The sequence below is a fragment of the Falco cherrug genome, chromosome 1 (assembly GCF_023634085.1).
Source record: "Falco cherrug isolate bFalChe1 chromosome 1, bFalChe1.pri, whole genome shotgun sequence".
In the NCBI taxonomy this organism is placed as follows: domain Eukaryota; kingdom Metazoa; phylum Chordata; class Aves; order Falconiformes; family Falconidae; genus Falco; species Falco cherrug.
In genome coordinates, this window is record NC_073697.1 from 17,900,205 (window position 1) to 17,915,647 (window position 15,443).

At 41.9% G+C, this 15,443-nt stretch overlaps 1 protein-coding gene and 2 long non-coding RNA genes across 16 annotated transcripts in view; 1 reads left to right on the forward strand and 2 right to left on the reverse strand.

Annotated features, from left to right (window-relative positions):
• Window positions 1-15,443, reverse strand: part of LOC129735311 (uncharacterized) — a 114,331-nt gene that overhangs the window by 94,408 nt on the left and 4,480 nt on the right. For 3 of the 10 annotated variants that reach the window (XR_008730735.1, XR_008730745.1, XR_008730740.1), the window contains 2 exons: window positions 13,617-15,276; window positions 12,660-12,921 (listed from right to left, as the gene is read on the reverse strand). This is a non-coding gene — a long non-coding RNA (uncharacterized LOC129735311). Of the gene's footprint in view, window positions 1-11,389; window positions 12,922-13,135; window positions 13,221-13,616; window positions 15,342-15,443 lie in introns of those variants that run through there. The other 7 variants (XR_008730738.1, XR_008730736.1, XR_008730743.1 and 4 more) reach the window with 7 other exon arrangements.
• KLHL8 (kelch like family member 8) overlaps window positions 1-15,443 on the forward strand; it is a 23,989-nt gene continuing 8,546 nt past the window's right edge. Inside the window, exons 1-4 of one of the 5 annotated variants that reach the window (XM_055701042.1) lie at window positions 1-125; window positions 889-999; window positions 8,941-9,187; window positions 12,475-13,023. In XM_055701042.1, coding sequence (XP_055557017.1) covers window positions 8,981-9,187; window positions 12,475-13,023 — 756 coding nt within the window. In that variant the 5' untranslated portion in view covers window positions 1-125; window positions 889-999; window positions 8,941-8,980. Of the gene's footprint in view, window positions 126-158; window positions 328-888; window positions 1,000-2,195; window positions 2,217-8,940; window positions 9,188-12,474; window positions 13,024-15,443 lie in introns of those variants that run through there. The other 4 variants (XM_055701040.1, XM_055701049.1, XM_027813035.2 and 1 more) reach the window with 4 other exon arrangements.
• On the reverse strand, window positions 3,090-8,984 carry LOC129735314 (uncharacterized). The gene is made up of 2 exons (XR_008730747.1): window positions 8,894-8,984; window positions 3,090-7,358 (listed from the first exon to the last, which is right to left on the reverse strand). It is a non-coding gene; the product is annotated as an uncharacterized LOC129735314 (long non-coding RNA).

Here is a 15,443-nt window from a genome sequence, read left to right on the forward strand (position 1 = left end):
CCGCCCCGCCCCGCGGCGCATGCGCCCCGGCCCGCCGCCCTGCCCCGCGCGGCGGCGCCTCCACCCCCTCCCGGCCCGCACCGCACCGCAGCGCTCCCCGGCTCTCCGCGGCAGCAGCAGCGCAGGTGAGCGGGGCGGGCGCCGGGCCTCTCGCCCCAGCCCCTCCACCCCCCGGCGTCGGGAGAGCTGCACCCCGCTCCCGGGCCCTTCCCCCGCGGCCGCGCTTCTGCCGCTGCCGCCCCTCGCCGTCGTACCGCGCTCGTTCTCGGTCAGGGCCCGCCGCCGCCATGGTGGGCCCTGCCTTTATGTAACCCGCCCTCCCCTCAGGTATGCCGGGGAGCCGTCCTGCCTGTGTTGGCGCGGCGGGCTTCCCGCCTCCTCACAGCCCCCCCGGGACGCCCCGGCCGCGGCCCCGAGCCCGCCCCTCAGGGGCTCCTTCGGCCGTGGGGCTGGTAACGGGCCCGGCTGCCTTTCATTGCGAACGGTCACGGCCGGCTTCAGAAACCCAAACCGACCCCGGATTTCTTGTAAATTAACCTAGAAGCGGGGCAGATCACGCAGGGCGGGGGTGGCGGCTGCCTGGGCTGGCCTCTCCTCAGCGTCAGGGGGCTCGTCCCTTGGGAGGCACCGCGGGGTCCTGGCCGTACAGAGTGCTTGTTGCCGCGCAGCTCAAGCACGGAGATAAAAACATGAAATCAACTGAGCTAGTAGTCCACTCGGTTCAAGATGCTGCATCTAATTTCCCTACCGTGGAGACCGCAGCCCAAGAAACTAGTACCATGGTGGGCTTACATTGACATCCTGTAATGGATAACAACCGGAGTCAGTTCGGTTACCCCAAACCAATTCTGGTGTTAAAAAACAGCAAGAAATTGCCTGTTGCTGCAGGGGGGAAGCCGCAGGAGTTCCACATCTCTCTTTCCTTCTCAAATGAGAATTTCAGATGCCACAACTCTGCCAGCTCTTTATATTGCCTGCTTGAGTTTCTTTCCTGCTTTGGTAAGTTCCACCTACCCATCTCCACTTGAGCAGATTACTTACAGGTTGCATGGAAGTACCCGTTAATCAGGCTCTTGTCCGTAAGGGGCATCGAGGTAGTTCACAAACCAAACAGGGCCTCCCAATTCATAGCTGTATTTTCACCTTTGCCTAGTCACTCCTATGTATGCTGCAGCAGTAAAAGTTATAAAACTCGGATGTACCTGGCTTTCTGTGCCTGTTGCAAAGGCTTCTGGGGGTATAATCAAGAAACAATTCACATGTGTGACTGTAGAAAAGTACCACAGCAGGTAAAATAGCTCATCAAGTGTTAACAAGGTAAAACTACAGCAGCTGTGTCACATACGGCTTTGATTGCTTGCAATGGAGGTTAAACTGCAAAAGGATGAGCTGCTGCCTTAAAGCAGTTTGATGTTTTTGAGTTAGTTTGGGCTGATTCCCCTATATAATCTTTGTAAACTCTTGTGCTGTGTAAGTGTGTCTGCTTTGTAATGTGCCAAGGTTGTACCTGTAGTTTCTGTGCAGCATGTGATTAGCAACGTACTCATTACTTGCTTTATCGATTGTTAGTGAGACCTCAGTAGCCTGGCATCCAGCTTTCTATTTGGCTGTTTATTTGTAAAAGGAAGTTTAATCAGACACAATCATTGTGTAATTACTGCCAGTAATGAGATGCAAGGCAGCAGGGTACCCGGTTAGTCAGTGTCTTCATTCTCCCTCAGCAGGCTTCACCAAACAGATTTTTGTAATAAGCATTTCCTGCATCAATAGTTGCAGCTTCTTGGGTTGTGAAACCTTTTGTCTGGTATTACACCTCTACGCACTCTTGATTTCAAACAGATTTTGAAGGAACCTTGCAGCTCTGGGACAAAAGAAAGATGATACTGCTTTATGGTTTGAGCTGTTTGACTTGAGTGTAACGTGAGGTTGCAGCTTCAGTGAATCTTGACTGTAGATGAGAGAATACAATGATGGTTGCCAACTATGGCAAGATAGGGGTGGTGGGTGTATGGAAAACTGTGTTTGGCTACAGCTCTGGGATACTTTGGTGGTTACCATGCATCAGGATAAAGGGCAGCTAGCAAATTACTTAGAAATTATTTTGCTCTCTGTTAACACTTCCCAGGAAGGGCTAAACTAAACGGTACTGTGGAGACCATTAAACTACTGTTATTTTTAATCAGGTCCATCAGAGAAGACAATAGTGCCTCTCCTTGGTAAGGGCCTATTCTGTGTTCTTACAAACATAAAGTACTAGTTAAAATTTTTATTACATACCTATCAATATTTCATTATGCTCCCAAGACCTGCACTGACTTGCTTTTTTTTTTTCTTCTGTGTTTTGTTCTATTTTTTGGATATTCCCAAGGTTACCTTGCGTAAATAAATCACTTCCTAGGTATACCTGTATCTGCAAAGCAGATCCTTCCTTTGCTGTTTTGGGGCTTCTGAGGGGTTTGGGTGGTAGTTCTGAAGCAAAAGTAAATCAAGCATCAGTCATGGCATATTAAGTGGTTTGTTTGGTTTTGATTATGCAAGATTGAACAAAATTGTCAGCCTGTTACCCATACAGCCCAAAAGACAGTTGGTCTTTCTAGTGTTCAATGGAAACTGGGATTAAACCTCAGTAGAACTTTGTAGAGCATATTTATATATTGGATCAAAGGAAGTGGGGAAGAAGGTGTCTCAAAACAGCATTAAGGGATTGCCAGGCAGAATTCTTTCCAAAATGAGATTTTATCAGACTATGCTTTCATGCTTTACAAAACACCTCTTCTGCCCTTCTTCTGTTGCATTTTTCCAAGAAAGGGCAGTCCTCATTCACTGTTTGTGTGTCTATAGCACTGATGGGGTTTTGGTTATAGAAGCTGATGAAAGATGGTGCCACCTACCCATTTCACTGGTTTCTGAGCTATCTGTGTGATAAGTAACACAAAATAATAAATGTCATTTTTTGCTACAAAGAAACCTTGAAATACCGGAAGAATCTAGAAGTTTTATGTTAGTGTTGTCTAAGAAATTTTTTATTTCTACAAAAGAAAGCTGGATGGTTTTAAACAAGCTAAACCAGTTAGATGTGTGGTTTCTAATTTTATTTTTTTTTTGTTGAATTAACTTCCTGCTGAAAAGTACAGTAGTCTTAGGCTTGTAATACAGAGTGTAACTTGAACTTTCCCAAGTTTTCCAACCTTGTCTGATTTGACCTAATTAGCATGGTCATCTGAGCAGTTTTACGTGAGGTTTCCCTAACTCCTTTGATGGAATTGGTGAATGGAGAAGAGGGGAGTACTGAAGTTTTTCTACGCTATTTTGTCTAACAGGTTTTTTACCTCCCGTGTTCCTTCGTGGTGACGCAGCTGTAACCAGGCTGAACAGTGAACAGCTGCTCGTGCAGTCCCTGTCAAAGCTGCTGCTTGGCTGCAGTTTGCACTGTAGCTGCCTCTTGCCTTTCCCGTTTCTCTTCCTCTGTCTGTTTGTTAGCTCTGCCAGCTGCCCTCTTTTCAAATGTTCAAGTTTTCTTAGTACAACAGAGGACAACAGATAGACTGGTTCTGTTAGCTAGATCAAACTGCAGAAGATCTTGTCGCTGCATATGCTTATCTAATCTTGAGGTCAGCAGAGTCTCACCGTATGAGACAAGTTAGTTTTACACAGCCACACATACAAACTTGTATATATTTATATGCATGCAGTCTGTTCGTACTCGAGGCACTTCCAAAATCTCCCTCCTCCTAGGGCTGCAAACTTTGCATTTAAAAAAGGCACATTTCTCATCTCCTTCTATTAGAAGCATCTTGTGTTTTCTGAGTGAGGTTAACTGTCCTTTGGACAGATCATGATATGATTTTTGTTTGTCTTGTAGCCAGGTAACCAAAATTGCATACAGGATAGTTGGTGAAACTTCACCTGTATCTTGATTTCTCCTGGACTACTGCCTTCTTTTTTCTAACTTCAGTACCACTGCTCATAAAGAGTACTGGATTTATGGCTGTCACAATAGCTTTCATCTAAACACTGCCTAGTTGCGGTTATACTGGGAATCTTGGTTTTGTTTCTGTTGTGTCACTGGAGTTTCTTCCTCCCTTGTGTCAATGGACAAATGAGGACCATTTCCTCTTTCTGGGGGGCACTGTCTCCCAGGGTACCTGACAGGAGGAGGAGGCCATGTACTCCAACATCTAGGTTGGCTTGTCAGCCAGGATTCCTGGGGTTTATTTTCATTACAGGGGAAAACAGAGCAATGTTCATTCATGTCCTGCTGCTGTCTAATGTCTTCCATTTCTTTTTGCTTCAAAATTATTGAGGTATTTTACCTCTACTGAACATAAGTAATTTATGTGACTTGAGGAATTTTACACTTAATTCAGTTTCAGATTTAGCTAGAATGTCTGAATCAAAATTGCTTCACTTCAGGATGTTACTGTTACCTGAATTGCAGCAGATAAAAGACAATGTGCTTGTGTTCTGCCCTCCCATCCCTGCTTGCTTTTCTAAATTTGATAGTGAGGAATAGCTAGGAAGGGATCCTCAGTCCCTTGCCTGAGGACCAGCACCAAGGACCAGAACACCAGCTCCGGGGCCTGGAACAGCTGCGCTCTGGGAACAGCAGAGATCAATACTTCTAAATATTTAGCTTGAACAAGGAAATTGCTGACCTGCTCTCAGAAAACAATGGTGAGCTATAAACAATGTGTAGTTTGGTTTTTTAATTCAGGCAGTTTTTATTCAGACACTCCATTAAAAGTGACAAGGAGTAACAGATGATGTTACGAATGAGGGACTTACTTTAGTTTTCTCAGAGTCGAGTCACTTTCTGTGGTGGTCACTTACACTCTTAGTGTAGTCAAAATACTAGACTGTACCGAGGCTGGAAAACTTAATTGCCAAGATAAAAGGGGAGCACGATATTGGGATTTTGAATGGCCATGGCAGTGTTTTGTTCTAGAGAGGAGAGACTGTGTAGCATTTATGGAGTGCTAAAGTAACCTCAAGTACTTGGATGTTATTGTTCCATTACTGTTGATTTGGGGAGCAAATCTGTAAATGACTCTTCTCAGTTTGTAGATTCTTATAATTAACAGAGCATCATGCACGCTAACCTAAGTGCTGATGAATCCTCCTACCTAGTGCTTCTTAAACTAGTGAACTTCTGTGTAATTCAAGATGTGAAAATACAACTTCAACTTCTTGCTTTTTTCATATGCTATCCCTTTAAGGTTGCGCAATGACAAAACTACTTACCATTCCACTTCAAGCTGGAAGGAGGAGTAGGTTTGGAGTTGAAATATACTGACCTTCAGATTTCCAGAGTTTAGTATCTTGATTCAAGCGCTACTAAAAGTAATTTCTGTTCTGTTTAAAAAAAATAACAACAGTAAAGGCCTAAGCATTCAGATCAGCTCAAACTAGTGTTCCCTGCAAAGAAAACATCCATTCTCTCCTTTCTCTCCTTCTGTCTGGGTCATGATATATTGTGTCACACACTTCAATGCGTTATTTTAATATTGAGTTTTACATCTGTAATATTACTTCTCTTTGTGTTTAGTAGTGCACTGTGTTGCTAAGACTGGCTCTTTGCAGAAGCTAAGTATAGTAGTGGCTCTTGACTTACCTTAAACCTCCAATTGTGAAAATCCCTTGATTTTTCAAATAGACAATATAATTCATAACAGTGCTATTTCTCAAGACAGATACAATTAAGAGCGAACTGGATATATACTGTGACCTGGCCCTCCTTGAGAGTTAGCTTTACAGCTGTCTTATGGCTATATCTGGTACTTTCCATAGTAGAGAATGAATTGTTTGAAGACTCAAACTGTGAGATGCTGTAATTAAGACAAGTGGAAGACTTGTGGATAGGTATCTAAAAAGATTTAGATGATTGAGATGCATTACAGAAACAGGATGCTCCTGAATTCATAACTTCGGGGATGAATAAAAATTTTACCGAAGATACTATTATCTGTCACAGTGTCATCCCAAGGAAACTGAAGTGTGTCAGCCTATTGCTATCCAAAAATTTCCTTAAGGTTATATTAAACATGTTAGTTTCTAACACGTCACATAAACTTCTTTTATCTGAAGAGCATTAACTGACTTGCGGTCATGTTCCTATACACTTACTTGATATTGCCATACTGAGACCTCCCTTGTACATGTGATTCTCCTATCTATGGTTATGTGCCTGAGTCATGGCCTTGGTTCCTCTGGTATGATTTCTAGTTTCTTCCCTTGCAATATCAAGTGTGCACTTAGCATGTACTAAATATGTAAATCCAAATATGCAGTCAGTGTCTTTTCTTAAGGCAAGAGCTCAGATCACCTGCAAGAGCTTCATTTGATACAAGCATCAGACATGGATTAAAAGTATTGCTTAATATCAGTTATGTTTGGCTTTTATGTTATTGCTCAATTTGTTTAAAACATTAAAAAAAGTCACCCCAATAGCACTGATTTATCTTTAGAGACATGGGGTTTGTGCTGGTGTTTACAATGGCCGACCCAGAATAGGTAAAACTTACACCATCAGCCTCTTTTGCAGTGAGACACAGAACAGTATTGGAAGTACACGTGCAGTTGCAGTGAAAGCATGAGGATAAATGTAGCATATATGCCAGATGGAAAAACCTTGTGACTTGGGAGCTGTGAAGGATCATTTAGTAGTCAGTGGCAGTTCTGTCTGAAAGCAGCATTTCTACTTGGCTGTAAAAATACTGTTAGGTGTGAGTAGCTAGGGAGCAGTGAAGTGAGAGTGTCAGTTAAGGACCAAAATAAGCAAGAGTTCCCTAGAAGTGTAGGCTAAACATGCTGTGTCTTACCTCTGAATGAATAATACATGATGATTTTCAACACCCTTGTACAGCGTTTCAGCTTCTCTTTTTCTTCTTGTCTCGGTTCACTTTGGTAACTTCAGTAGGTTGTTTCTGAAGCTCTGTGTTAACTTTGTATCTGAATGGTAGTAGCGACTTCTTCGAAGGGCATGTTAAACAAAGCAAAGGGGGTGAGTACCAGTAGCGGAGGATTAATTTGAAGTTAAAAGAGGAAAACCAAGATGTTAAGGTTTTTTCCCTCCTAAAAAACTAGAAAAACATCTTAGTATAGTAATGTGTCAAGTCTGGCATAATAGAAATTTTCAGCAGAAAAAGGTATTCCTTGCTATAAACTATATGAATATCCCATAAGCTAGTTTGTGGTTTTGGAAGAAGTAAGGTATCTTTTAAAGGAAGAAATACTTACCTTGCTTATGGCATGTTAGTGAATGTTCCAGGCACGTTTGATCTTGCTTTAACCTGCTTAGCCCAGTGCAGCCAACAGCCCTGTCACCACACAGGACACAGAGCTGGTAACAACCCTGTGACCTGCAACAGAAGTGAGTACGATCATCTCAGGTGATCCTGCTCTTTCTCCAGTACCAATGCATGAAGAATTGTAAATTTAGTAAGAGGCATGAATACTTTCAAAATAGCCCAGAAGAAAATTAGTTCTGCTCCCAGACATGTGATTTACATTTTTATTGTAGAAGATTTTTTTGTTTCTTCAGCCAGTCCACTTCCTCCAACAGCAGAGTCCATGAGCAGAAATCTCTGAACTACAGCAATCATCATCTCTTAGTGTAGAATGAAGAATAAATGCGTACTAAATTACCCAGAAAACATGAAGACCAAAGCTAGCCAGTGGAAGAGGGGAACGCGCTACTAAATATGCTCTTCAGAGACTTTGTCTTAAAACCTTACAAATCTGTTTGCTTCCCTTGCCAAAATCTAACAGAACTCTTGCTTGTAAGCTGAATCAGTAACGCCATGCTTTCAAACAGTGTTTCATTTTTTTTGTGGACTTCCTAATCTTCCACAAAGCATGTGGTTGTACAGCCTAAATCCCACTGCGTTGGCTTTGGCTTTCATGGCTTTTAGACACAGAGAGCTGAAACTTAAAATACACTACCAAACTGGAAAAAAAAATTTGCTCTTCCCCTACTGAACTTTTTTTTTGCAAATAATAAGGTGGACTGTGAGCTTAACCTAATGGAAGCTCACAGTAGCAGGAAGAGCAAAATATTTGAGTGACAGAAGCAGAAAACACCTTATCCCTGTTGTCTGTGTTAGTCCTGTTTCACCCCTGGGAAAGCTGTGATGTCAGTATAGCTAAGATTCCTTTAGCTCAAGTTGTATAAATCTTAGACACCTGAAATATCATCACCTAAGCTGGGTAAACAGTCTAAAATAAAAGCTGGCAAGCAGGAGAAAACTTGGCATTTCAGTCATTATCATGCTTTAAATATCAATCTGTTGGATTAATAAGGTTGTTCAATAAAAGGAAGTAATTTTAATTCCAAGATTTTTCTGTAAGTGTAAATTCTTGCTCTTTAGTTCTGTAGAAGCTTTTTATATTTTGCTTCCATTTGCATAAATGCACAAAACACTTAAGGATTGCTTTAGCTTTTGAAGACCTAGGAAAGCTGAGCAGTAATTATACACAAAGCACCCATCAGGGTCAGATCGATAGTCTTGTCTGTGGCAGCAGTGATAAGAGATACTGCTTAGGGACCAAAGCAGCACAGCTGTCTGTGGGCTGTGTCCCTTCTATTGCTCTGCCATCCACAGCAGTGAGATCAGGAATGCTGGAAGATGCATCCTTGCCTTTTCTTTTTCATATCTTTTCCAGGAAGTGTGGGCAACAAGTTCACAAACAATGGCTTTTCCTAAAGATTACCTGCATAGGATTCTTGACTGTGGGTCTTCCCCCCGCCCCGCGCCCCTTCTTCTCCCACCTTCCCCAACTAAGATTATAGGTAGTATTTATAACATGTAATCAAAGTGTTAGGTACTAGCCGTACCTGATGTCTCATCTGGGTTTTTTTGTGTTTGTAAAAACAGGGCAATGAACAGTACTTTACTGCATTTTAGGACTTGACTCCTGATGGGCTGGATTTTGTCTTGGCAGGAGTTTTCGAAGATTTACGCAGTGAAAGAAGAAACAGCCAATGGCTTCAGAATCCATGGTCCCAGAGCAGGCTAAACAACATCTGATAAAGGGAAAAAGGCGGCAGCAACAGCAGCAGACTAGGTCTTCCAACAGTGACAGTGAAGATGATATCTTCGTATTTGAGGCAAATGAAGCTTGGAAGGATTTTCACAGCTCTCTTCTTCACTACTTCGAAGCTGGAGAGCTCTGCGATGTTACACTGAAGGTGATACTGTCACACATCCATTGCACTTAACAGTCTGAAGGTTAAGCTATGAACAAGTGTGCTGGAGGTGGCTGTGAATTTGGGCAGGGGTATGGAAGCCACAGAATACCGTTGGGGCTGAGGCATCTCTAGATATGCTGGTGTTTTGGTTTTTTTTTTTCTTTTTAGGAAGTTTACAGCTGAAATGTAAACACTTAGATACTGACACTCTGAGAGAAGTACATGACTGTGACTGCACCCAACTTGCCTTCTAAGCAAATTCCCACAATCAGTATATTACTGTGCAGTTTCAGCTCCTTGTAGCCCCTGTGTTCTCACTTTCATCCCCAGTTTTACCTCTTATTTTGGCATTTTGTGTTGCTTTGCTAGATCTTTCCTGGCAAACAGGATTTCTGGAACAAAGCTAACTTCCAGCATTCTCAAAGAAAGAAAAAAAAAAACCCCACCCCAGATTATGATGTTCTACAGCTGATAAAAGAGTAGAGGAGGAGGAAGAGGAGACCAGTTTTATGATTCTTGCATAGCACTGCTTTAATGCCTTCTTTGTAACTCAGCAGTATATTACTTATGTCCTGATCACAAGAAATTTATATCTAGCATCTGTAACGGTGGTTGCCAGCACCTGCAAATATTAAGTATTGCTTAGCTAGACGTCTTAGTAGTGCAAGATAGTTACTTATGAAAAAGAGATGAAGTGTAGCTGCTATACCAAGAAGAAATGACAGATGTCTTTAGGAGAAATTGTTTGCCTGCCACTTTTACTGTTACATATTAACAGGGAAAACCCTTGACAGATGTGTGTCTGTGGTGCCCCCCAGTAGGCATCTCATCTTTCTGAAACCCTTGGGAGACAAGGGAAAATCTCTGAGAGGAAAAGGTTTTCTCTCTCTTCTGTCCCAGTAGAGAACAGGAGTAGAATAAGTAGGAACATTTTTCTGTTGTGCTTCACAGCAGATATTGAACTGCCTGTCACCAGGTGCTGAGCAGGCACTAGATGCACCAGTGAATAGGTCCAGTGGCTCACAACAGTTGAATTAATGCTCATAGGACACTGAATGACAATACTGAAGCTGTTCCAGACAGCACAAGAGACATGAAACAGAACTTGCCCGACAGCTCATCATCAGGTCTTTTTACATCTGTAATTTTAAAAGGTGTTTTGGGGAAGAAGGTTCATACTGGAACTCTTAACAACCTTCCTCTTCCCTTTTCTTGACCTCATCCTCACTTTTCTCCCTTTCCACACACCCTTGAAAAAAAGGCAGAAAATCTTATTTTCTAAACATAGTTAAAGGTATACTCCTGCTGGGGGAACTTTGCTTGGAAAATAAACTTTACTGTGGCTGCAGTTTAACTTTCCCAAAGTTAGACTTGTATTGATGTTCATTTATATTATTTGTGTGGAGCTATTTTGGTAATTTAAGAATATTAGATTGCATGACTTGGCTTCCAGTCCTCAAGTAGATAGTATAGAGCCAACCTCTGTACATCTTACTGTAAGACTTCCTAAATCAGTGATTTTCAAGTAACTGGTAACTGTATCTTGAACTAGAATTTTCTGCAGGGCTTGATTTTTCTTTTTGTAGTGCTCAGGCATTTGTCATGTTTTAAGAATAATTATTTCTCTACTGAAGTTGCTGATTTTGTGTATGGCCTGTGATAGTGAGTAATTTTGGCTTTGCTGTTGTCAGACCAGTCATTGATTTAACTGCTGGCTTTTAAAATATGATAGTTAATGACTGGAGGGGAACTCCTAATTTTGAAATATCAAGTCATGCTAGATAATTAAAATTAAGCAGATTTGGGTAAAATAGTGAAGCCACTTAATACAACAGAAAGATCTAATTAGAGACTGGGATGATGGGCAGAACAAAAATCTTTGAAGGTGAGAATGGCTTGGGAGCGTTCCCTGGGTATAGCAGACCAGCTGGTAGCATCTTTTTGCATCAGTACTTAAGTAGTTGGGAGTGCTGACACTGTAACAGTGAGAAACTGTGGGAGCTCACAGGGAGACTTCCTCTGCTCCAAAGAGTTAAAATTTGGAATTTCACCTACTGTACTGTTACTGTCATATGAACAGATCCCTGTTAAAAGGCAGAGAGTGGCAGATGCACACCATCTGCTTTTCTCCTGTTGGTTTGCCTTTTTGTTCATTTGGTAGGTCTATGAATTGTTTCTTCTGGAGTGGTCTAATTAACTCACCATCCATCTTTTCCTCTATTTTAATCTGCATACTCTTTCATGTACCCCACTTAATGTTACCCTTGTATTGATAATACACGCTTTTTAAAAAAGGGTAGAGCAATTGTGTATTGAATCAGAGCTACAAAAACCTCCGGATTATCCTTTACAATTTAATATCTTTATTTTTTAAATTGCAAGACAGCTCACTAACACCTTAATCTGAAAATGAACATGTAATTCAAGTTGCTTAAAACTTGAATTCAAGTTACTTAAAAACCGGTTGCTTAACTTGGCCATCCCTTTGTGTTAGTGTCGACTACAGAATGACAAAGGCTGTAAGAAAGTACTTCTCTAACACAAATAAGTAGTGGACTATTCATTTACCTTCAGTATTTAGAATCCAGTTACATTAAAAGAGAATGCAGGCAGACTTTTTAAAGTTAAAAGCTTTCTGATTAGGATTTTGAAAATACCTTGTCTTTATGGAGAATACTCTTACCTTTTGTGGCTAAACAGCTTCTAAAAAATCTTGAAGCGATTGGTAACTTTTAATAATCCCTGTAACGGCTGTTATTACTGTGGTTTTACATGAATTTGCTTTTATAAACAGCATTATCAGTTCCTCAGCAGTGGTAAAAGTGGTAAAAAGTGGTAAAAGATTTGAATTAAGTAGTCTAAAAATGTCACTTTCCAATTCCGCCTGCCCACCCTCCCCCCAAGTCTCTGAATAGACATAAAACAAACAAGTGCCTAGCAGTCTCCTCCTGTCTCCAAGATGCATCTAGAATATTCCTAAGGATGTTTCATTTAAAAAATAGGACACAGCTCTTAAAAGCAAGTTTAGTGCATCGATGCTGTTGCTTCCTTGGTTTATGGCCTTGCCCTACCGCCGTGGCTGTTACAACTCAGATCTGCTTAAGATGCATTGATCTGTCAGTAGAACAGGGCAAATGGAGTTAATTTGTTTGAACAAAATACAGTAGCTCAATGCATATGAAGTTCAGAATTCTTATTTCAACTTAACTGCCCATTCTTTCATAGCTGATACTGATATTCCAGTAAAAGATTGGGGCATTTTTTGTTCTGTTTTTTTTTTTTTTCAGGTTGGTTCAAAGCTTATCTCCTGCCACAAACTAGTGCTAGCTTGTGTTATACCTTACTTCAGAGCCATGTTTCTTTCGGAAATGGCTGAAGCCAAGCAGACGTTGATTGAGATCAGGGACTTTGATGGCAATGCAATAGAAGACCTAGTGAAGTTTGTGTACTCCTCCCGGCTTACTCTGACGGTGGATAATGTCCAGCCTCTCTTTTATGCTGCTTGCATTCTTCAGGTGGAACTGGTAGCAAAGGCATGCTGTGAATATATGAAACTGCACTTCCATCCCTCCAACTGCCTGGCAGTCAGGGCATTTGCAGAGAGTCACAACCGCATTGACTTGATGGACATGGCTGATCAGTATGCTTGCGAACATTTCACAGAGGTGGTGGAGTGTGAAGACTTTGTGAGCGTGTCACCACAGCACCTCCATAAACTCTTGTCCTCCAGTGACCTGAATGTTGAAAATGAAAAGCAAGTTTACAACGCTGCTATCAAGTGGCTTCTAGCCAATCCGCAGCATCATGCTACGTGGCTGGATGAAATACTTGCACAGGTAGGGTGGACCGAGGTGCCAGGTGCCTGTCTGGTCACTAGTTTAGTTATATAATCAACAGTTTGTACTTAAGGTAGATCTTGAGATGAAAAATGTTCTTAGTGCTTGGTACCTCATCTGGTATTTACAGTTGTGAGTTGACTGTGGAAGCAGGTTAGATACCTTGAATATCAGGAGGAAGTCATACTCTCCAATTTCTGTAGAGAGAAGAGTACTGACTTTATGCTCGTGGCTAGGGGATGGGGAGTCAACAAAAAGCTGTATCTGTGTCAGAGCAGAAACTTCTTAGATTTACACATAGTGGAGAACATAAAACCATCACTTCAATTGGTTTGATGCTACTACAGCCTAAAACACTCACTTCCCTTGCTGGTAAGTATTTGTACTTAAGAAAGGAGAGCATAGCTGTTGAGGAAGTTTTTTACATGGCTAGGAAAGTAAAACTGTCATGGAGATGTTACATCAAGTCATGCTACTTCTGGAATGTTCTATCTATTTCATTAACAAAAGACCAAGATGTGTTAGCACTATGAGCAGGCTAGAAAAAATATGCTAGACCCTTTAATTCTCACAAGACTAGCACTGCTGGTTACCTGTAGGATCCAGAAGGAGTCTGCAGTTTAATCGTCTAGATTTGATGCAAGTTCACTGCTTCTGAAACAAACACATACAGGTATCAGAAGGTCACTCAGCTGAAATTTAAACACCCGTTGGAGCTCCTCCTGCCAAATGCCACGCACTGCTAAATGTGCTATGTATCTTACCAGGTAGGATCAACTGTGCTGTTTCAGTTGTCACAGAACTACAACTCGAATATTTCCCATTTGACAGAGTTACTAATATCAGTGTTCTGTGAGTAACGAGAGGTCTTCTAACATGCTGCAGTCATTGTCTTCATGCATCATTTTTCACATTTCCTGGTAAAAGGTTACAACTGTTTATTAGGTGGCTTCCAAAAACCTTCAGTTTCATCTAGATCAGCGTGAGGTTTCTGGTACAAAAAAAATGTTAGTACAGTATAACTAAGTTTACAGACAATTATAGTTTGAGATGTAAAAAAAGAAAAAAAGGTAGATTGATTTTTAATGCCAAGTTATGCTAGCAGATAAGATTAACAGCTTTATTATATTCATGGAAACCAGAGTCTATGACAAAGCAATGAAAAAGTAAACCCCCCTCCTATAAATATGGGTTATTTGCCAGAATATATGGAGCCATCAGCTGATTTGGACATGATTGCTAGCAGATAACATGACTGGGCTTCTTAACAGCCACATCATAACCAGCCTTACGGGTTTTGCTGTTAGGAGGTTCTGAATTTGTCAGCCTTCAGTTCTTACCACATCACTAACCTCATGAGTCTATTAGCAGAACTAGGGTGGTGCTTTTAATCAGCCTAAAATAAGCCAGGCCAAAGTAAAGGAAGAGGTGGGATGAAAGCAAGTGGCTAAGGAAGAACTCGCAGAGACACTTGCTTACTTGAAGACACAGAGACTTGCCAGCTGTGTAACAGCACCATCCTGCTGCTCTGAGAAGCACCAGAGATACTGGACTTCTTCACTGTTGCTGCTGAGCTAACTGGGAGCTGCTTGACAGCATTGACTCCAAACCTTAGGAAGTCAGATGATGGTTTACTTCAGTTCCTCCCCGCTGACACCTGGCCTACCTTTGCGCCTGATTGTACTTCATATTCCTGTTTTTCTCACAAGGACAAATGAAAGATTTGCTGACGTAAATGATTGCGGGGAGGACATTTTGAAGCAGTCTTGGAGAGGCTGACCTTATTTCAGATCTGCCCTGTCACTGGGGATTGCTCTGGGTAGTGACCACCTGTAGCCTAACCTGGAAAGAGCCTTCCATTCCTCAGCCTGGTCACCACTCTGATGGGGAACCATGGGAAGGAAACAATTAGCTCTCAACATTTTATTTTTTTTTAATCCTGTAGTCTGTCATCCACACCAGAGAAGGGCATTACTGCACTAGCAGTACCTCCTTAATAGACACTTAGCTCATGGCGACAGTGTTTGCTTTTTGACTAGCCATTCAAAATGAGCCATTCTAGCAAAAGCCCTCTTACACTGGCATAGCAATGAGCTGCAAATTCATACCCTCAGCAGACTAACCTGACACAGGCTGTCCTGGTAAAGCCGTAGATGCTGCCTGCATCATGTCAGGCATGCCCAGTTGCAGTACAGGCAGTGGCACTTGTCTCCGTCCTCCGCTCAGCCTGGGCCAAGGGACAGTTCTCCACTGCTGCTTAAATGCAAATGGTTGTAGAAAATGTTTGTCACTAAAAAGAACTGTTCATATCACTGTTACTTGGGGAAAAAAGAAAAAAAAGTAAATGATTCTTTTTAGTGAAGAGCGTGGGGCTGCCAGCTGGCTCAGAAGCTGCCATCTGTTATGCGTGCGTCACTGTA